We start from the raw sequence: 21,911 nt of genomic DNA on the forward strand, positions 1-21,911 counted from the left end.
GGCTTAAATCAACCAAATAAAATAGCCTAAGTTCTTTTTTTAAATTTTATTTTTATTGATTTTTTAAAATAAAATCCTGCACACCTCCTCCTGGGGATGAACCCTCAACCAAGGTACATGCCCTTGGCTGGAATCGAACCTGGGACCCTTGAGTCAACCTTTCAATTGTAATGAACCACCCTGCCACAATTCCACATCTACATGTTTATCTTCTCAAATATGCACACACTAGAGGCCCAGTGCACGAAATTCACTGAAGGAGGTAACCTCGACCTGGGTTGGACCTCCCATTCATAGTCTGTCATCTTCTGCCTGTGGCCTTTGCAACCTCGGCGGGACTACATTTCCCAGAGGGCGCCGCGGCGGCGGACACGCCCACTTCCGGCGACCTCGCGCTGAGGGCCCAGGCGTGCCGTGCTTGCTGGTGGGCTGGGCGGCCCGGTCCGGCGGGGGCGGGGCCGGGGGCGGCGGTCGGGGCCGCGGAACCGGTGGTGCCCCGAGTGGCCGGGTGTCCGCGGGGCCATGGGGGGCGCAGCGAGGGCGGCCGGGGCCGCGGGGGTCCGCGGGCCGCGGGGTCCGGCTCGGGGCGGCGTCCCCCGCACAAAGCCCGGGCCGGGCCGGGGCCCCACGGCGGCGGCGCCCCCGGCCCCTCCGGTCCGCCGGGGCCCGGGAAGGCCGCGCTCCGGGGCCGGCCCCGCCTCCCCGGGCCGGCGGCGAGCGGCGCCCCCGGGGCCTGAGGACGGAGGTGAGGGGCGCCTTCCCCCCTCGGGGGCGGGGACAGCGGTCAGAGCCGCGGCTGCTGTGCCGGGAGGGACTGGGCTGCCCCGGGGTCACCACGCCAGACACCCCGGTCCCGGGCTCCCGGGGAGGACACCCGCCCCTCCCGTGGTCGCCCCGGAGTAAGGGCCCATCCCAGCGGCCCCTGCACAGCTGGCCTCACGCTGCTGGTGCCTGAGTACTGGGTTCTCCACCTGCCGAAGCCCTTCTTTTTTTTAATTTTATTTTATTTTATTTTATTTTATTTTTTATATTTTATTGATTTTTTACAGAGAAGAAGAGAGGGAGAGAGAGAAACCTCCATCAGCTGCCTCCTGCACGCTCCTCATTGGGGATGTGCCCGCAACCAAGGTCCATGCCCTTGACCGGGATCGAACCTGGGACCCTTCAGTCTGCAGGCCCATGCTCTATCCACTGAGCCACACCGGTTAGGGCTCTTTTTTTAAAAATTATTATTATTAAATATTACACTGAGTGGCCAGATGATGATGATCTCCGAACCCATAATAATCTGGACACTCAGTGTACATCCTATAGAATAAAAGACTAATATGCAAATGGTCCCCTGGACCAGGAGTTCGACCAGCAGGCAGGCCAGGCCAGCCAACCGCCCATGTCCCTTCCCCCTGGCAAGGCTGGCCGGACCCCACCCATGCACGGATTCATGCACTGGGCCTCTAAAATATGTACGTATGTATGTATGTATATACACACACACACATACACACATACACACACATACTGAGTGGCGCCAGATTATTAAGCGTTCAGAGATCATCATAACCTGGCCACTCAGTGAGGAGTCCCAGTGCACCAACTCTGTGCTCGGGTTGGGTCCCTAAGCCTGGCTGGCGGTCAGGGTTAATCTGTGAGGTGACCAGCAGGACAGTCGCCCCCCCCTCCCTAATCCCCCACTTCACTGACACCGGCCTTGGCCACCCTGGCACTGCCAGCTTGCTGGCCGTGCTCCCTGAGCCCCCTTGCCAGTCACCTCCCTCTGCGGGGACCCTGGCTGGCCTGGGGCCTAGAGCTGGGGGCAGCTCCTGCATTGAGGGTCTGCCCCCTGGCGGTCAGTGTGTGTCATAGCAACCGGTAGTTCCCCCGTTCACTCTATTTGCATATTAGGCTTTTATTATATAGGACATTTCTTTCTTTCTTTTTTTTTTTTTTTTAATATATTTTATTGATTTTGTACAGAGAGGTAGGGAGAGAGATAGTTAGAAACATCGATGAGAGAGAGTCATCGATCAGCTGCCTCTTGCACACCCCCTACTGGGGATATGCCCGCAATCAAGGTACACGCCCTTGACCGGAATCGAACCTGGGACCCTTCAGTCCCCAAGCCGACGCTCTATCCATTGAGCCAAACCGGTCTCGGCTATATAGGACATTTCTGTTGATGTCAGAGAGGAAAGGAGAGGGGGAGAGAGGGGAACATCCATGATAAGAGAATCATGGATCGGCTGCCTCTTGCATTCTCCCCACTGGAGACTGGGCCCACCACCTGGATATGTGCCCTGACCCGGAATTGAACCCTGACCTCCTGGTTCATAGGTCAGCGCTCAGCCCCTGAGCCAGCTAAGCCCTGTTTGGCTGGGAAGACTGCCCTGGGGCTCAGTGTGTGTGGGCTGGTGATTCGGGACCTTGTAGACCTGACTCCTCCTCTCTCCCCTCCCGCCCCCCAGTTCCGCCTGGCAGGGGCCCCGCCCCGCTCCGGCCACAGAGGCCCACGCCCGAGGCTGCAGGCACAGGAAGTGACCCCCGCGTCACGTCCCAGGTGGGTCAGGCTCCCGACTCCTCGCTGACGGGCACCCTTGCTTTTCTGGACCGCGTACTGTTCATTTTTTCAATTGGTGAGGTCCCTTTTTCACTTTATTTTTCTTCTTAAAAAAATATATTTTATTGATTTTCTTTTTTACAGAGAGGAAGAGAGAGGGATAGAGAGTTAGAAACGTCGATGAGAGAGAATCATCGATCAGCTGCCTCCTGCACACCCCCTCCTGGGGATGTGCCCGCAACCAAGGTCCATGCCCTTGACCGGAATCGAACCCGGGACCCTTCAGTCCACAGGCCGACACTCTATCCACTGAGCCACACCGGCTTCGGCTCCGGTGAACTTTTCCTCCCTCTCCGAGGGCCCTGCCTCCACGTGCGGTCACACTGGGAAGCCTGAGGGTTAGCGCATCGCAGCCCCCGTCACGAGGGGCCGCGCAGAAACGTGGTCTGTCCTTCCAGGGCGCCGTGACCTTCGGGGACGCGGCCGTGGCCTCCGGGGACGCGGCCGTGACCTCCGGGGACGCGGCCGTGACCTTCGGGGACGCGGCCGTGACCTCCGGGGACGTGGCCGTGACCTTCGGGGACGTGGCCGTGGCCTTCTCCCGGGAGGAGTGGGCCCGGCTGAGCTGCGCCCAGAGGGCCCTGTACCGGGACGTGATGCTGGAGAACTACCGGAACCTGGTGGCGCTGGGTACGGCCCCTCGCTCCCGCCTGCCCCCCGCCCCCACCCCATGGCACCCCCTCCGCCCTCTCTCCGCACACACCCCTCCCCCCCTCCCTGCACACACCCCCATCCCGCCCTCTCCCCCCGCACACACCCCTCCCCCCCTCCCCGCACACACCCACCTCCTCCTCCTTCTGCCCCTCAGGGCTCTGCCGCTCCAAGCCCCGCGTCATCTCCTCCCTGGAGCGGAGGGAGGCGCCCGTGGCCGAGGACAGGCCGGCAGGAGGCCTCTGCGCAGGTGAGCGGGCGGCAGCGCACACAGATGTAAAAATGACTCCGTGGGCTGAGCTTTGGCCATCAGCCGGTACCGTCGCTTTTGTTGAAGTTACTCAAACAAAACATGGTTTACAGAGGCATCGTTTTCCGGTCGTAGGGCAGTAACCGGCCTTTCGGGTACTCCTAATGCGCGCTACAGAGTGCGGTCTCTTTCTGTGCGTTTGGCGTGTTTCCTGGAGCAGCTTCTGTGATGTGGTGACCGCTGTGGCATCCACACCAGACGGACAGGGAGCGAGCGAACTGAAGCCAGTGAATGTCGTAGGGCGTGTTTTTAGGTATATTTTAGGTGTGATTGCAGGACGTTTTTTCCACGCCCGCTCTTTTGATATGTAACCAATCCACATATATCTTTTCTTGTACTCCTGTCTCCTGAGGTTCCTGTATGGTAGGGGTGTCGAACTCAATCAGAGAAGGGGCCAAAATCTAAAATCCAGCCTAAATCGCAGGCCGAATGGTTTACTGAACAGTCATAAACTGACAATGTCATAAACTGACAGCGGAGTGCAGTGATGACAGCGCGGTGCGGGCCACATTGCAAGGCCTGGCGGGCTGGATTTGGCCCGCGGGCCTTGTGTTTGACACATGTGCTGTATGGAGTCAGTCTGGGGTCTCTCATAGACATCGCAGGCTGCATGTTTAAATGCTACAACTTTTATAAATGCATAGTCTAGGTGGTTTAATTCACCATTTAGTGAATCCATTTACAGTGTTCAGCTTATTTTTTTCTAGTCCGTGATAAAGGAAGTGTTTTTTGTTGTTTTTTTTTTATATGTTTCAGGCCAAGAATCGGTACACGAGACCCAGGAGTTAGTCCCAAAGCAGGATTTATTTGCTGGTGCGGTAACAGACAGACCTATACGCACTAATCTGGAGTGCTCCACTTTCAGAGAAAATTGGGATTCTGAGGGTGTGTTTGAAAGGAAGCTGATAGGCCGGGTGACACAGTTCAGGCAAGAGACAACCACTAGCAGCAAAGCCCTCTCTAAAGAAAGAGAGCGTATACACAACACATCTGGAAGATGGCTGCCTTTGGACGTTGCAGAGGAGAGAGCTCGTAATCATGACTCTACTAAGAGGAGTTTCCCCCAAAACACGGCGGTGATAAAACAAACAGGAATCTACACGGGGAAAAAACTTTTCAAATGTCACGAATGTGAGAAGACGTTCACCCAGAGCTCCTCTCTCACCGTCCACCGGAGAATTCACACCGGAGAGAAACCCTATCGATGCGGCGAGTGTGGCAAGGCCTTCAGCGACGGCTCGTCCTTTGCCCGGCACCAGAGGCGCCACACTGGCAAGAGGCCCTACGAGTGCGTCGACTGCGGGAAAGCCTTCATACAGAACACGTCCCTCGCCCGTCACTGGAGGCGCTATCACGCCGGGGAGAAGCCCTTCGAATGCCTCAGCTGTGGGAAAGCCTTCAGCGACCACCTCGGACTCAGTCAGCACAGGAGGGTCCACACCGGGGAGAAGCCCTACACGTGCGACGTGTGTGACAAAGCCTTCCGGTACGGCTCCTCCCTTACCGTCCACCAGAGGACCCACACCGGGGAGAAGCCGTACGCGTGCGGCGTGTGCGGGAAAGCCTTCGGCCATCACGCGTCCCTCACCCAGCACCAAAGGGTGCATTCCGGGGAGAAACCCTTTAAGTGCCAAGAGTGCGGGAAAGCCTTCAGGCAAAACATCCACCTCGCGAGCCACCTGAGGGTCCACACCGGAGAGAAGCCCTTCGCGTGCGGGCAGTGCGGCAAGTCCTTCAGCATCAGTTCGCAGCTGGCCACCCACCAGAGGATCCACACCGGGGAGAAGCCCTACGGCTGCAAGGTTTGCAGCAAGGCCTTCACCCAGAAGGCCCACCTCGCACAGCATCAGAAAACTCACACGGGGGAGAAGCCGTACGAGTGTAAGGCGTGCGGGAAGGCCTTCAGCCAGACCACGCACCTCGTTCAGCACCAGAGGGTCCACACGGGAGAGAAGCCCTACAGGTGCGCCGAGTGCGGGAAGGCCTTCGGTGACAACTCGTCCTGTACTCAGCACCAGAGGCTGCACACGGGCCAGCGGCCCTATGAATGCGTGGAGTGCGGGAAGGCTTTTAAGACCAAGTCCTCCCTGATCTGTCACCGCAGAAGCCACACCGGAGAGAAACCTTACGAGTGCCCCGCGTGCGGCAAGGCCTTCGGCCACCGGCAGTCCCTCAGCGTGCACCAGCGGATCCACTCTGGGAAGAAGCCGTACGAGTGCAAGGAGTGTCGGAAAAGCTTCATCCAGATCGGGCACCTCAACCAGCACAAGCGAGTCCACGCTGGAGAGAGGCCCTGCGACTACAAGAGGAGCAGGAAGGCCTTCAGGCAGAGCGCACGCTGTGCTCCCCAGCGAATTCGTGCCGGGGAGCTGTCCGCGCGCCCCTCTTTGCCCTCCACGTCGAGTCCCGTGGACCTGTTCCCCAGGTATCTCTGGGGCCCATCCTGACTCCCGTCCCCGGAGTCTCCGTATCGCCGTTTCAGCCGGCCGACTCCAGCAGTGTGCAGGCTGGTCTCGCTGCTCTTTCGTTTTTGTCCTCCACAAGCTTCCTTTTCCCACAGCAGTCGGGTCGGTTTGGGCATGAATGTAATTCACTCGCTTCTGACGTTTCAGCATGAGCTGAAACTGGCTTGGCTCAGTGGGTAGAGCATCAGCCTGCGGACTGAAAGGTCCCGGGTTCGATTCCGGTCAAGGGCATGGACCTTGGTTGCGGGCACATCCCCAGTAGGGGTGTGCAAGAGGCAGCTGATTGATGATTCTATCTCATCGATGTTTCTAACTCTCTATCCCTCTCTCTCCCTCTCTGTGAAACATCAATAAAATATATTCAAAAAACAAACAAACAAAAAACTTGCTGTGAGACCCTCCAAACTGGGTACTGCCTGAGATGCTCTTAGAACAGTGCCTCATCCACATTAAGTGTGAGTGACTGTAGCCGAAACCGGTTTGGCTCAGTGGTAGAACATCCGTCTGCGGACTGAAGGGTCCCGGGTTCGATTCTGGTCAAGGGCATGTACCTTGGTTGCGGGCACATCCCCAGTAGAGGGTGTGCAGGAGGCAGCTGGTCGATGTTTCTCTCTCATCGACGTTTCTAGCTCTCTATCCCTCTCCCTTCCTCTCTGTAAAAAATCAATAAAATATATTAAAAAAAAAAAAAGTGTGAGTGTAGCTCCTTGAAGAGCATTATTTTGGGACATGGAAGCTCTGAATAACAGCGGTGCATAACACAAGACCAGGCGGGACAAGAGTTTAGATTGGGAACAGGAGTTTGGGAAAGTCAATGAAGCTTTGCCTGTGTTGCTTTCAAACTTGATCCCATTTTTGCTGAGTTCCCGTTGTGGTTTCCACCTTATCTGCATGAATGGAAGGTGCACCTGGTGAGAGGCTTCAGCTTTACAACTAACAACGGTCTTAGGAAGTGTGTAGGGAATATGGATGAATAGGCCACCTCGAACAATCAGAAAAATGCAAGGTTTATATGAGTCAAGTTAAGACTACAGACATGTTACTCGAGAATTAGAAAATTTGGCAAGATTTGATCTCTTTAAAGTCGCCTGGACTCATGAATGAGTTCTCTTAAACTTTCAAGGAGCCATTAACCTGAGCTATACTCTTAGAAGAGGGGTCAGCAGCCCTAGCCGACTTGGTTCGTTGGATAAAGTGTCAGCCTGAGGACTGAAGGGGCCCAGGTTTGATTCTGGTCAAGGGCATGAATTCGTGCATGGTTAGGGTCCAGCCAGCCTGGCCAGGGGTAGGGGACATGGGCAGTTTGCCGGCCTACCTGATGGTCAAACTCCTGGAGGAGGGGGAAATTTGCATATGAGCCTTTTATTATCACTGCGTTGCCAGATTACTGTGTGTTCAGAGAGCATAATAATCTGGCCACGCAGGGTATGTCTGCATGTTGGTGTGTATGTTTTTCAGTATATACGTTGAAATCTGTTTTTGTCTTTAACACACAATGAGGAAGTCACCAACTCAGGACTTGCTTCTCAGAACATGCCCATGTTAGGGGACATTTGACGATACGCCAGACGCTTTTTATTTTTTATTTGGCAGGAAGACGGCCCTAAACAAGACCTGGAAGCCGTGTGCCTTCGCAGGACCCTCATTCCGGCGAGGGGGGGGGGGTGTGTGACAACATGGGCACAGGGGTAGATATCAGCCAGGGAGGACTGAGCGGCAGGCTACCCACACACACTCCCCAAGTCACACATCACCGTGCAGAGCAGCAGACAAAAGCTGAGCTGAGAGATGACACAGAGGCCAGGGACCAGGACACAGGCTTTATTGGAGGAGAAGGACCTGCCGGGCTGCCTCCCGGAGGGACGGGGCTTAGGGCACTCAGCACACGCTGATTGGAGGTTTCATGTAAGGCACATGACTAGGGACCTAGGGACTTAGGGATCGGGGGCTGAGGGTACTTGGCAGGTGCTGATGGTGGTTCAGTGTCCAGTCCATGTCAGGTGCCTGGTTAGGTGCTCGGGGATGTCCGGCTGCAGGGGGAGTTTATGTCATTCTCCCTCCATCCGTTGGGGGAATGGAGGACATATCAGACCCTCCTGTCCTGCAGGCACCATCCATCCCCTGGACCGGCCTTTCTGAGCCCCACCCACGGCCTGTCCCAGGCTTTACAGGCCCAAGTGCCCTGTACCCCACTCGCCCAGAGGCCCTGGAGCTGGTGGCTCTCAACCTGCGGAGCCTGCCCTTGGCTCCCAGGAGCCCCCCTACCCCCCCACTTGGGGAGGCACCATGGAGGCGGCCGCGCTCCTGGGACCCAGTGTCGGGTCGGGGCTGAGCGGGCTCCAAAAGGTTCTATTCCGGACCAGGAGGCGCCTATAGGAGATGGTGATCACCAGGACCCAAGGCGAAGCTTGTAGGACAGCTCCAGTGGCCTGCTTCGCTGCTGCCCAGCGGGGACTACATTTCCCAGGGGGCGTTGCTGCTCCAGGACACGCCCACTTCCGGCCAGGGCTCTGAGAACCGGCGTGAGCGAGCGCGTCCGTTGGGTTCCATGGAGACAGCGGGGAGGGGCGGTGGGCGTGGCTGACGTCGTGCGTGCGCGTGCGCGTGCGCGGCTGCGAAGTGTGAGCGGTGGCAGGTGGGAAGGCGGGGCGCGTCCCAGCGGCAGGGGCGGGACGGACAGGCGGTCGGACAGGCGGGGCCGGGCGGGGCGGACAGGCGGGGCGGGGCGGACAGACGGGCGGGGCGGGGCGGGGCGGGGCGGACAGGCGGGGCGGGGGGCGGGGCGAGGCGGGGCGGGGCGGGGCGGGACGGACAGGCGGGGCGGGGCGGACAGTCGGGCGGGGCGGACAGGCGGGGCGGGACGGACAGGCGGGGCGGGGCGGACAGGCGGGGCGGACAGGCGGGGCGGGGCGGACAGGCGGGCGGACAGGCGGGGCGGGGCGGGGCGAGGCGGGGCGGGGCGGGGCGGGGCGGGACGGACAGACGGGGCGGGGCGGACAGACGGGCGGGGCGGGGCGGGGCGGGGCGGACAGGCGGGGCGGGGCGGGGCGGGGGGGCGGGGCGGGACGGACAGGCGGGGCGGGACGGACAGGCGGGGCGGGGCGGGGCGGGGCGGGACGGACAGGCGGGGCGGGGGGGCGGGGGGGCGGGGGGGCGGGGCGGGGCGGGCGGAGGACTTGGCCCGGGGCTGCGGCTGGAGCCCCGCGGGGAGACCGCCCCCCTCGGACCCCGGCCCCCGAGGCCACCACGGCGGACCCGGGAGGCCGGCCGGGCCGGGGCAGAGGCCGAGGCGGCTGGGGGCCGAGGTGAGCGCGGCAGGTGTCGGGGGCGCGGCCGTCGGGGGGGGGGTCCGGGGTCCGAGCAGCAGGATTTGGGGGGGTGGGGGGCCCCCCTACCGCACTCCCCTCCCCCGTCTCCGCGGGCTGCGCTGAGGACCCCGGAGAGAGCACCCTCGGGGGGCGCTGTTGCTCAGGGTAAGGAGACCAGACGTCCCGCTTTTGGCGGGACAGTCCCGCTTTTTCCATGTGTCCCGCGTCCCTCTGGCGCTTTCGAAAAGTCGCGAATTCTGGAAAGAATGCAGGACGCGCCGGGGAACGCCGGGAGGACGGGAAGGGAATACGCGGTGTTCGGCGGCCACGTGGCTGTGTAGCCAGGATATGAGCTTTATATTGTTTTTGTTCATTTTATCATGTGGTTAAACTTTAATCATAACAAATCACGGTGGAGAGCTGGTTATCGAGAACCGCTTATCAAAGTTCGCATGGCTGATCAGTTGTTGGAATTCACTCAAATGAGAACTATGCCAAAGAATAAAATAACACTATACATAATTTTTTAATTTATTATACGTATTTGTAAATTGTACTTACCTGTGTTGAAATTAAAAAATAAATATATTACAGTACTATTTTTGCGTCCTATGAAAATTTTTGTGGCTCCATATAGACCCAATTTTTAATCAAGAACCAGCCCCCCACCCCCCACCCCCGTCAATGGTGTCCCGCTTTACCAATGTTCACATCTGGTCACCTTACTCTTGGGGGGCTTGGGGGGCCTTAGGTGTCAGGGTCCTGCCCCGCGGCGCTGTGGGGTGGGGTCGTGGGGTGCGGGAAGGGGGGAATGTCACAGTGTCACCTGGTAGGGGGCGGAGCCCCGACACCGGGGTCACCCCGGCTGGGAGCCCTCCTCCTGCCAGGAGGGGCCCTTTGGGTGTGTATGGCGTCATGCCGGCCATAGAGGGCTTTGGCTTAAAAATGAGCCCTGGCCGGTGTGGCTCAGTGGATAGAGCGTCCCCTGCGCCCTGAAGGGTCCCGGGTTCGATTCCCGGTCCGGGCACATGCCCAGGTTGTGGCCTTCATCCCCAGTAGGGCGTATGCAGGAGGCAGGTGATCTGTGGTTCTCCTCATTAATGTTTCTCTCTCTCTCTCTCCCCCTCCCACTTCCCTCCTCTCTGAAGTCAATTAAATAAGATGAAAAAATCAGCCTATTTGGCCAAAACCGGTTTGGCTCAGTGGTAGAGCGTCGGTCTGCGGACTGAAGGGTCCCGGGTTTGATTCCAGTCAAAGGCATGTACCTTGGTTGCGGGCACATCTCCGGTAGGGGGTGTGCAGGAGGCAGCTGGTCGATGTTTCTCTCTCATTGACGTCTCTAGCTCTCTATCTCTCTCCCTTCCTCTCTGTAAAAAAAATCAATAAAATATATTAAAAAAAATCATCCCATTTGGTCAGACATGGGGTTAACTCGCCCCCAATACCTTGGCAGGGCCTTCCGTGCCCAAGGGCTGGACCTTCCGGATGGATCGCTGTCCTGAATGGTGGGAAAAGTCCCCACCCACCCCTCCCCACCCCCAGCACAGCGATGGGGGCAAGGAGTGCTGCCCCCTGCTGTCCCCCGGGCCTGATAAAATCCCCAATGTCGCCCTGACCTGTGTGGCTCAGTGGATAGAGCCTCGGCCTGCGGACTGAAGGGTCCCGGGTTCAATTCCGGTCAAGGGCATGTACCTTGGTTGCAGGCACATCCCCAGTGTGGGGTGTGCAGGAGGCAGCTGGTCGACGTTTCTCTCTCGTCGATGTTTCTGACTCTCTGTCCCTCTCCCTTCCTCTCTGTAAAAAAAAGTCAATAAACTGTGTTGTTTTAAAATTCCCAAATGCGAGCTGTCACTGAAAAGTCGGATTTACAGACGGAGAAGGGCTGCTCACAGCCCCGTGCTCCCTGCTTTTGGCTGCGTGCGCGGTGGTCGCTGACGGCGCTGCGTGTGGGTGGGGGAGACGGTTCTGAGGCTCTGGGGGTGTTCACCCCGAACCTCGGAGGAGGGTGAAGCGGGCTGGCCTGTCTCCCCGCACAGGTGAGGGCGCTGAGCCTGAGAGGAGGAGGGGCCTCTTCCAGAGGAGCTGGGATTCGATCCGGGCACGGACTCCAGGGGCCCCCGGCACTGGCTCTCACGCAGCCCCCTCCTCCGGGACTGGAGGCGGGTGCTCTGAAACACTTTTTTTTTTTTTTAAACCCATTTTATTATTATTTTTTAAAATATATTTTACTGATATTTTACAGAGAGGAAGGGAGAGAGATAGAGAGCTAGAAACGTCGATGAGAGAGAAACATGGACCAGCTGCCTCTTGCACACCCCCTACCGGGGATGTGCCTGCAACCAAGGTCCATGCCCTTGACCGGAATCGAACCCGGGACCTTTCAGTCCGCAGGCCGACGCTCTATCCACTGAGCCAAACCGGTTTCGGCTGAAACACTTTGTTTTTAAAACACAGTTCATTCTTGTGTATTATTTCTTTTTTTAAAAAAACATATACTTTATTGATTTTTTACAGAGAGGAAGAGGGAGGGATAGAGTTAGAAACATCGAAGAGAGTCATCGATCAGCCGCCTCCTGCACACCCCCTACTGGGGATGTGCCCGCAACCAAGGTACATGCCCTTGACCGGAATCGAACCTGGGACCCTTCAGTCTGCAGGCCGACGCTCTATCCACTGAGCCACACCTGTTTCGGCCGGTTTCGGCGTTCTCGTGTATTATCTATTATTTCTTTATAGAGGCCCGGTGCACGGATTCATGCACGGGTGGGGCCCCTCGGTCTGGCCAGCAATTCGGCAGTTTGGGGCCTTCCAGCTGAGAGACAGAAACATCCATGGTGAGAGAGAACCATGGATCGGCTGCCTTCTGCACGCCCCTTCCTGGGGATCCAGCCTGCAACCCGGACATGCGCCCTTCACCAGAATCAAACCTGGGACCCTCCAGGCCGCAGGCCAACGCTCTATCCACCGAGCCAAAGCCTCAGAGAATCTACACGAACCCCTGCTGGGAGGCCTGGTGTCTGCCTGAGCAGAGGGCGTGGGCGACAGGATGGTGAGTCACCACAGGTGTCACTCCGGCGAGAAGCCCTGCGAGTGTAACTGTGCGGGAAGGCCTTCGGCCACCGCAGGTCCCTCTCTCTGCCCCAGAGGGGTCAGACGGGGGAGAGGCCGTGCACCAGGGGGTTCAGACCGGGGAGAGGCCGTACTGCGGCAAAGCCTTCAGCCAGGTGGCGCACCTGAGCTGCATCGGCGAACCCACAGGGAGAAAGGCCCTACAGGTGCAAGGACTGCGGGAGGGCCTTCCGGCAGAGTGTGCGTCTCACGCACCACCAGTTCATGCTGGAGAGCCCTCCTCTTCCCCCTCCTCCTCCTCTTCCCCCTCTCCCTCCTCCTCCTCCTCCTCTTCTCCTTCTCCCTCCTCCTCCTCCTCCTCTTCCCCCTCTCCCTCCTCCTCCTCCTCTTCCCCCTCTCCCTCCTCCTCCTCTTCCTCTTCCCCCTCTCCCTCCTCCTCCTCCTCCTCTCCCTCCTCCTCCTCCTCCTCTTCCCCTTCTCCCTCCTCCTCCTCCTCCTCCTCTTCTTCCACTCATCCCTCCTTCTCGCCCACATGCCACCGAGTCCTCTAGTTCCATCTCCCAGGGCCTCTAGACTTCACCCCCTCCCTCGCCCTCCTCCCATCCATGTCCCGTCACCTAGTCCGAGGCTTCTGCAATAGCATTACAGCCATTTTCCCTCTTGCTCCCCTCAAGCACATCATTTTAACACTTCGCCAGCTTGAACGCTTAAACGTTAAAATGTACTCCTATTGCTGTTCCAGTCAGCGCCCATGTTTTGAAGACTGTTAGGTAATCCGCTTAAAGGGCCCAGCACATGATCCCTGGCACAGAATTAGTGCCTTTAGACTAAAGTTTAGAGTAAAGGCTGCCTTACAGGTACGTTCAGCTGCGAGGAGAGAGGCCCCGCAGGTCCAGGCGAAGAAACTCGAGGTTTTCAGAGCGGACAGGGGGCCCCCTCCTCTCCTCTGCCTGTGGGCTCGGAAGGTAAACACCCGCGGACCTGGGAGCGTCTGATACACAAGGTGCTGTGGTGGCCCACTGCTCCCGCTGTGTGAGTACACGTGAAAGCATGGATGATGAGGAGGGTCCCCTCAGCTGCTCTGAGAAGTGAGAATGGGCCGAAACCGGTGTGGCTCAGTGGATAGAGCGTCGGCCTGTGGCCTGGAGGGTCCCAGGTTCGATTCCTGTCAAGGGCATGGACCTCGGTGGCGGGGCACATCCCCCGTGGTCGATGTTTCTCTCTCATTGATGACATATTTCTCTCTCATTGATGTTTCTAACTCTTTATCTCTCTTCCTTCCTCTCTGTAAAAAATCAACAAAATATATTTTTTAAAAAAAGAAAAAAAGAGAGAAAAAGTGAGAATGGGCCAATTAGGATAGCCCCCCCCAGTATGTGCCCTTGGCCGGAATTGAGTCCCAGACCCTTCAGTCCGCAGGCCCACGCTCTGTCCACTGAGCCACACTGGCTGGGGTGTGAGGAGTGCTCTTACCCAGAGGCCATGCCCCTCTGCTTCGGCCTAGGAACTGGGAGCACGGAATTCCTGGTCTACAGGAGGTGGGCGTGGGCCTCTCCAGCCTGTGTGGAGGGTTCAGACCCTCCTTACATACATGTGGTCAAAGCATGCTTCATTGCTGTGGGAGAAATGGACAGAGCCAACAGCCAGGTCAGAGAAGATGAAATAAAACAGCCAACGGAACATACACAATATCACCAGTAGGAAGAAAAATGCAAAACAAAGTGATGATATATCCGCTTTCCCCCAATAGATGCATTTTAAATACATTTTTATTGATTTTGTACAGAGAGGAAGGGAGAGAGAGAGTTAGAAACATCGATGAGAGAGAGTCATTGATCAGCTGCCTCCTGCACACCCCCTACTGGGGATATGCCCGCAACCAAGGTACATGCCCTTGACAGGAATCGAACCCGGGACCTCCCAGTCCCCAAGCCAAAGCTCCATCCATTGAGCCAAACCGGTTTCGGCCAATAGATGCATTTTAAATCACAGACGTGATAATACCCAAGTTTGGTGAAAGTGTAAAAAGACCGTTCCATGGTCAGTTATATATACAAGTTGTCATCTCTATATATTATTTGAATCAAAATTCCTCAGAAACCAAAGTGTGCAAAGGTAGGTGAATATATGATGGCAAAAAAAAAATATAAATGTTTAAGTGGTAAATTATTAGGGTAATGGGTAAGTGGGTAAGTTAATGATTATGTATTCATCCAATAGAATTATGCAGTTGTTTATAAAAGAGATATAAGTGTATATAGGCATAGAGAAATACTGCCATACTAAAGGAAAAAAAATTTTTTTTCAGACCTATATTCTAGCAAAACTCATAATTGTGATATCAAAAATAAAACTTAAATTACATGCTTTTCTTTCGCTGTTTCTTCTTGCCTCTTCTTACGAATACACCATTTTTCCTTTTCTTTTGAGTAGCTGGCCAGCCCTGCCATCTGGTTCTGATGGACCTAGCCCAGTGGTCGGCAAACTCATTAGCCAACAGAGCCAAATAGCAACAGTACAACGATTGGAATTTCTTTTGAGAGCCATTTTCAAAAATTTTTTTAAACTTAAATTTCTTCTAATGCCACTTCTTCAACATAGACTCGCCCAGGCCGTGGTATTTTGTGGAAGAACCGCACTCAAGGGGCCAGAGAGCCGCATGTGGCTCAAGAGCCGCAGTTTGCGGACCATGGGACTACCTGATCGAGTTTTCTGGAGTCTGAAATGCAGTTGTGTTTGTGTCACACGGTGGAAACCTCACAACCTAAAAACTAGAACCTTGCCAGAATTCACATATAGCGATATAGCACTGCCCCCCCACATCCTCCAATCCAAGGTAACCATCAACTGAATCCTGATGCATATGTATCCTGTTTTTCCTTTTTTGGGGTACATTTTCCTCCAGAAATATTTTATAGCCTCCATGTCAATAATTACAGTTGATTGAGCTAAACTAAATTGATTCCATGAAGTCCTTTTTAATGCTTCCTTCTATAAGGTTTCTTTTGTACTGTACCCACTGTTTTGCAACTCTTCCTGCTGTCCTTCCCTGTAAACCATGGTTAATGCAACAATTACACAAACCTGCCAATAGGAGTGCAGGGAAGTGGACTCAGTCCAAATTAGGCAAACTGCACAGTGCCCATGCGTGACCAGACCCCTGACCCTGCCCCCTGACCAATCAACAGGAGGGTGGGCAGCGGCGGCTGTCAGATGCCAGAAAAAAGAGACTGTTTTTGAAAATCCCAACCCCCTCCTCATGAAGGGAAGTAAGGGAATTCCTAGGATTTGCTGGCTATTGCCGCCTCTGGGTACCCCCTATACGAGGCAACCAAGGAAGGAAAGGCATTTAAATAGACTGAGAGAGAGAAGACAGCCTTTGAGCAGTTAAAGAAAGCCCTTGTAAGCGCTCTGGCCCTGGGCCTGCCAGACATCACAAAGCCCTTCCATCTCTTCGTAGATGAACCCAAAGGAATAGCGAAAGGGGTCCTGACAAAAACCCTGGGCCCCTGGAACCGCCCAGTGGCTTATTTGTCCAAGAAGTTGGACCCCGTAGCTGCCGGCTGGCCCCCGTGCCTAAGGATTATTGCAGCAACGGCGCTCTTAGTCCAAGATGCTGACAAGCTGACTCTGGGGCTGGAAGTCTGGGTCACCGCCCAACACGCCATTGAGGGAGTTCCTAAAACAGCCTCCTGATAGATGGATGAGCAACACATGTATAACCCACTATCAGAGTCTCCTTCTCAACCCTCCCAAAGTACGGTTCCTCCCCAGGGCGGCCCTCAACCCTGCCACCTTGCTGCCCGACCCCGACCTAGATGCTCCCCTAGATGATCCCTGTGCAGGGATCCTAGAGCAAGCGCACAGGCTCCGGAAGGACCTGATGGACCTGACGGACCAGCCCCTTCCAGATGCAGACATCGCCCGGTTCACAGATGGAAGCAGCTTTGTACGGGACGGAAGCAGGTCTGCGGGTGCAGCTGTAGTCACTGAAGCAGACGCTGTATGGGCAGGGGCGCTGCCCTCCGGGACATCAGCCCAGAGAGCGGAGCTTGTGGCCCTCACCAGGGCCCTGACACTGGGAGCTGGAGGGCGGCTGTACATCTACATGGACAGCCGTTATGCGTTTGCCACCAGCCGTGTTCGTTGGGCAATCTACCGAGAGAGGGTTACTAACAGCAGAGGGGTGGGCTATAAAGAATAAACAGGAGCCGAAACTGGTTTGGCTCAGTGGATAAAGCGTCAGCCTACGGACTGAAAGGTCCCAGGTTCGATCCCGGTCAAGGGCATGTACCTTGGTTGCAGGCACATCCCCAGTAGGGGGTGTGCAAGAGGCAGCTGATCTCCAGTGGTGATTCTCTCACCAATGTTTCTTACTCTCTATCCCTCTCTCTTCCACTCTGTGAAAAATCAATACAACATATTAAAAGAAAAAAAAAAGATGTATCACTCTGGGAAAAAAAAAAAAAAAAGACCAAACAAGAGATGCTAGACTTGCTCTCGGCCTTATGGCTCCCCGCCAAATTGGCCACCGCACACTGCCAAGGGCACCAGAAGGCCGACGGCCGAGTGGCAAGAGGAAACCACAGGGCTGACCAGGTGGCCGATCCTCACCATGGCCTTACAGCTCCCAGACCCAGGGCACCCAGTCCTGCCAGTTTAGCCAGGATAGTCCCTGGAGGAGTTACAGCACTTTGGGAAGCTTCTCCAAGCAGAGGAGGAGAAGGGGTGGTGGTATACGCCACAAGGGGGAGCTCACGCTGCCAGACCAACTTGGAGTCTCCATAATAAAACACATGCACCGGCCGAAGCCGGTGTGGCTCAGTGGATAGAGCGTCGGTCTGCGGACTGAAAGGTCCCGGGTTCGATTCCAGGCAAGGGCATGTACCTTGGTTGCGGGCACATCCCCAATTAGGAGGTGTGCAAGAGGCAGCTGATCGATGATTCTCTCTCATCGATGTTTCTAACTCTCTATCCCTCTCTCCTCCTCTCTGTAAAAAATCAATACAATATATTGAAAAAAAAACAACACTACAAGTCTTCAATATATTTAAACAAACAAAAACCAACCAACCAACCAAACAAACAAAAAACACATGCACCGGTCACTCACCTGAGGGCTAAGGACTTCAGAGCGTCCCATTTCCATGCTTGCCCCAGGCCCTCACGGGCTACACCCAGAACTCATGCGGACGGGCAGAGGGCTACTTCTGTGCTTCCTGGTCGTGTGTCTCGACCACGCTCATCTGGTGGACTCCCCCGAAAACGGGGGGCCTGATAACCGTGACACGACCGGAGGCGCTACCTTGTCCCGGGCGGGGTATTGGCTACTATGTCCGGAAGGACCTCTGTAATCCTGTATGAATATCTTTCACAAAACAGGGAGAGAGAGCGACAGGATGGAACACTGGCAAAATCCGGGGAATCAGAATATATATAGCAAGGGGGCCCGAGACATCAGGACGCTGTTCACCATCCGGGTACAGGTAGCCCAGCAGCCTTCAGTGGGGGTAGGGCCAAACCGAGCACTGCCCCCCCCCCCAGTCTGCCCCAACACGAGCGTCCCCGCCCAGGGACCCCCCCCCCCCCCCCCGCCCCGGCTGCACAGCCCTCTGCATTCCCAGTCCCTATCAGGACCCCAACTCGCCGCCTTCCACCTGACGCAGATCCCTGGTGGAGCATGGTTGTCGGGGCATACAATGTTCTAAATGCTTCAAGCCCCGACCTGACTACGTCATGCTGGCTCTGTCTAGATACCCAGCCACCAGACTACGAAGGCATTGCTCTTAGCGGCAAGTACGCCACGGCCATTCATTCCAGCTCCTGTAGATGGCAGCAGTCTGCTGCAAAACTAACCCTCCAGGCAGGAGCCGGCCAGGGCCACGTGCCCTCACTGTTCCCAATGATGAGGCCCTTACTGTCCCCAATAGGACAGTCTATCTGCTTCCCCCTGAGAATGCATGGTGGGCCTGTTCCAGCGGCCTCGCTGCCTGCCATCCACTCAGGAATCCTCCACTCCCTGAAGGAAGGCTTCTGCATCCTCGTCCAGTTGATCCCCAGGCTCCTGTATCATACCGGGGCACGAGATACTTAACAGGCTTGGCTCTGCCAATCCCCGAAGCAAGAGAGAGCCTATTACCGCCCTGCCTATGGCTACGCTCTTGGGGCCCGGATTGGCGGGGGCGGGAACTGGGACATCCCCACTCGTCATCCAGGACAAGAATTATAGGACCCTAAGGGCAGCCGTAGACTTAGCTACATAGAAAGAATCGAGAAGTCAATCTCCCATCTACAGGAGTCGCTCACTTCCTTCTCGGAGGTAGTACTACAAAATGGGAGAGGATTAGCCTCACTGTCCGTGCAGCAAGGGGGCCTTTGTGCAGCGCTGGGAGAGGAATGTCGCTTCCATATCGACCACTCCGGGGCCGTAAAAGAGTCTATGGCCCTCTTAAGAGAAGGATTTCAGAAGCGCAGGTTAGAAAGAAAGAGATCGTGGTCCTGGTATGAATCTCTGTTCAATTGGTTCCCCCTGGTTAACCACCCTCATCTCTGCCCTAATCAGGCCCCTTATAATCCTACTGCTGCTGCTGACCTGCGGCCCCTACATCATCAATAGATCAGTTCAGTTCATCAAGGAACAAATAGGGGTCATACAGATGATGGTACTACACACTCGGTATAGACCTCTACCAGCAGAAAAAGAGATGGGGGTGCCAACCGACCCATGATTGAGCCTGTAAGTCTCATGACAAGAGGGGAATGATAGAGCTACACGAAATTGATTCCATGAAGTCCTTTCTGTTACTTTTATGATGCTTCCTTCTATAAGGTTTCTTTTGTACTGTACCCACCGCCATTCTGCAACTCTTCCTGCTGTCCTTCCCTGTAAACCATGGTTAATGTAACAATTACACAAACCTGCCAATAGGAGTGCAGGGAAGTGGACTCAGTCCAAATTAGGCAAACTGCACAGTGCCCCTGCGTGACCAGACCCTTGACCCTGCCCCGTGACCAATCAACAGGACCACTACCCACTCCTTTAAAAAGCCCCTTCCTCCCAAGGTCTCTCTCTCTCTCTCTCTCTCTCTCTCTCTCTCTCTCTCTCTCTCTCTCTCTCTCTCGCCATTGCGCTGCTGATGGCTGGAGACGGGAGCCCATGCTAGCATGGAATAAAATGGCTATTTTGTTTTTTGCATCAGACTCGGCTCCCTGGTGGTCCTTGGGGATCTTGAAATCTGGGCATCACACAGCCAGGTTGTAGCTAGGCCCTGCGTTCTAAGAGCCAAGGCCGCCTCTGAAAAGTGACGGTACAGTTTTTGCCCTCATCTGCTTCATCTCAGGCTCCCCACACCCCGGAGAGCTTTGTTTCTAGGCAACGGCAGGGCTTTCCCCAGGCGGCTGGGCTCTTTGAAGACGTCAGAGGTAGAGAGAGCCGTGCATTCTGCCCAGAGAGTCAGCATCCCAGACGGGACCCCCCCCCCACCCGTGAGGTTCAGCACCATGACCAGGTGTATGGGGAAAGGGTTCAGTACCACGGACAGCTCAGTCCCACTCCACGGAAAGGGACTCCGTGGGGAAGGACATCCAGGTCTGTCTGACTTAGTTCTACAGGCAGGTCAGGGGTCTGTGGGGAAAAGGGGGGGCACCACAGACAAGGTCACAAGATCAATCCGAAAGAGGGTTCAGCGCCATGGCCAGGTCTAGAGGGCAAGGGGTTCAGTGCCACAGGCAGGGCTGGGGGTGAGGGTGGGTGGGTTTCAGCACCACGGACAAAGAGCCTCAGGCGTCTGCTTTAGCCTTGCGGACAGGGAAACGTGGTTCAGCACCACGGACAGCTCAACAGATACCCCGGCAGGTCTATGGAGGTTTCAGCACCACGGACAGGTCTATTGGATAAAAAGCTCGGCGCAGGGCGGGTCTATGGGGAACTGTTTCAGCACCACGGACAGTGTGTGTGTGTGTGTGTGTGTGTGTGTGTGTGTGTGTGTGTGTGTGTGTGTGTGAGAGAGAGGTTCAGCACCACCGATAGGTCCATCGAGGCCAGGGCTCAATGCAGACCAGATCTACAGGAGACTGGTTTCAGCACCACGGACAGGCCTGCAGGGAACAGGTTTCAGAACCTCTGACAGTTCTTTTCGGGGGCGGTTCATGGATAGGGCTGCAGGGGGCGGTATCAGCATCACGGACAGAATGTGTGTGTGTGTGTGTGTGTGTGTGTGAGAGAGAGAGAGAGAGAGAGAGAGAGAGAGAGAGAGGTTCAGCACCACGGACAGGTCTATGGGAGCCAGGGCTCAATGCAGGCCAGATCTATGGGAGACTGGTTTCAGCATCACGGACAGTTCTGCGCCCCCCGGATTTGTTTCAGCACCTCGGACAGTGTCTGCAGGGGACCAGTCTCAGCGCCTCAAACAGGGCTGCGGGGCGGTATCAGCACCACGGACAGATCTGCGGGGTGACTTTTTCAGCACCATGGACAGTGCGCGCGGCGGTGTTGGTTTCAGCACCTCGGACAGGGCTTAAGCACAGGCCAGTCCGTCTGTATGACGTTCAGCACCGCGGACAGCGCCAGTGCCTCCTTTCCCCCAGGCCTTCTCTAACTGCCTGCGCTTCTCTGAGCAGATCCCTGACCAAGGCCGCTCCCACCCTCACCCCAGAGTCTCCGAATGCTGGCGCCTCAGCCACCCAGGCTCCCCTGGTGTGAACCTCAAAACGCAGGACTGAAAACCCACCGTGCCCCCGAGGGAATCCGGGCTTTCTCCGTGCACACACACACACACACACCTCCACCCTGCTCAGCGCCCTCCTGTCTCCTTGAGTTCTCCTTCCCTCTCCCCTCTCCCGCCCTGTCCATCCGGGACTCCGCGCAGCTCCATCTCCAAAGTGTATTCAGAATCAGTCCCCTTGTGTGTGTGCCACCCCTGCCTTCCGGCCACGTCATCCTCATTCTCACCTGGTTCATTGCCACCGCCTGGTACAGGGTCCTTCCGTTGTGCCCGTTGCCCCTTCGCGGGCCCCAGCTTCAGTGATGCCTTGAGAATGTCACCCAGGTTGTGTGACCCCCCTCTTCTCTGTATCTCCCCCTCTCCCCATCCATGGCTTCCCAGCGCCCCTGCGATCACGTTGTAAGATGTTCCTGTGGCTTTCAAGACCCCGATCCCTCTCGGGTCTTATCTCCCATCGCCCCCTTTCTTGCCCGAATACTGGATACACGGGCCAGGAGGAGGAAATTGATATATTTAAAAAACAACAGTATTTGGCATTATTTACTTTTTTACCTTCACGGCAATCCTGCGAGGGAGTAAGCATGTTATTTCTGAACAGAATGGGAAGCTGAGGCATCGAGATGCTAAGTGGCAGCGACACAGTAGCCGGCCTCGGACCCAGGGCCCCCAGGCTGCCCGGCTCCCGCCAGCGCCTCCCTCCCTCCGCCCCGACCGCCTGCGGGTGCCTTAGCGGGCTGTGGCCATAACCTCCAGGAGGGCCCATGGGCGGGG

General features: G+C 56.3%; 1 protein-coding gene across 2 annotated transcripts; it reads left to right on the forward strand.

The window, feature by feature from the left end:
• The first annotated feature begins 394 nt into the window (after positions 1-394).
• Positions 395-6,180, forward strand: ZFP28 (ZFP28 zinc finger protein). Of its 2 annotated transcripts, none has more exons than XM_084906331.1 (5): positions 395-745; positions 2,463-2,554; positions 3,013-3,244; positions 3,423-3,515; positions 4,332-6,180. In XM_084906331.1, exons 1-5 carry the CDS (start codon positions 523-525, stop codon positions 6,020-6,022), a joined length of 2,331 nt encoding a protein of 776 aa, XP_084762457.1. In that variant the 5' UTR covers positions 395-522; the 3' UTR covers positions 6,023-6,180. The 2 variants fall into 2 exon arrangements, with proteins under 2 accessions (XP_084762457.1, XP_084762458.1); XM_084906332.1 differs by lacking the exon at positions 395-745 and adding an exon at positions 1,165-1,204.
• Positions 6,181-21,911: the final 15,731 nt, after the last annotated feature.

The sequence above is a fragment of the Pipistrellus hanaki genome (assembly GCF_964339955.1).
Source record: "Pipistrellus hanaki genome assembly, chromosome: 15".
NCBI classification, from domain to species: Eukaryota; Metazoa; Chordata; class Mammalia; order Chiroptera; family Vespertilionidae; genus Pipistrellus; species Pipistrellus hanaki.

Coding starts and splice junctions, on each gene's coding strand:
- ZFP28 (XM_084906331.1), top strand. CDS start 523: ATGGGGGGCGCAGCGAGGGCGGCCGGGGCCGCGGGGGTCCGCGGGCCG. Junction 746..2,462: donor CCCGGGGCCTGAGGACGGAG/GTGAGGGGCGCC, acceptor CCCGCCCCCCAG/TTCCGCCTGGCAGGGGCCCC. Junction 2,555..3,012: donor ACCCCCGCGTCACGTCCCAG/GTGGGTCAGGCT, acceptor CTGTCCTTCCAG/GGCGCCGTGACCTTCGGGGA.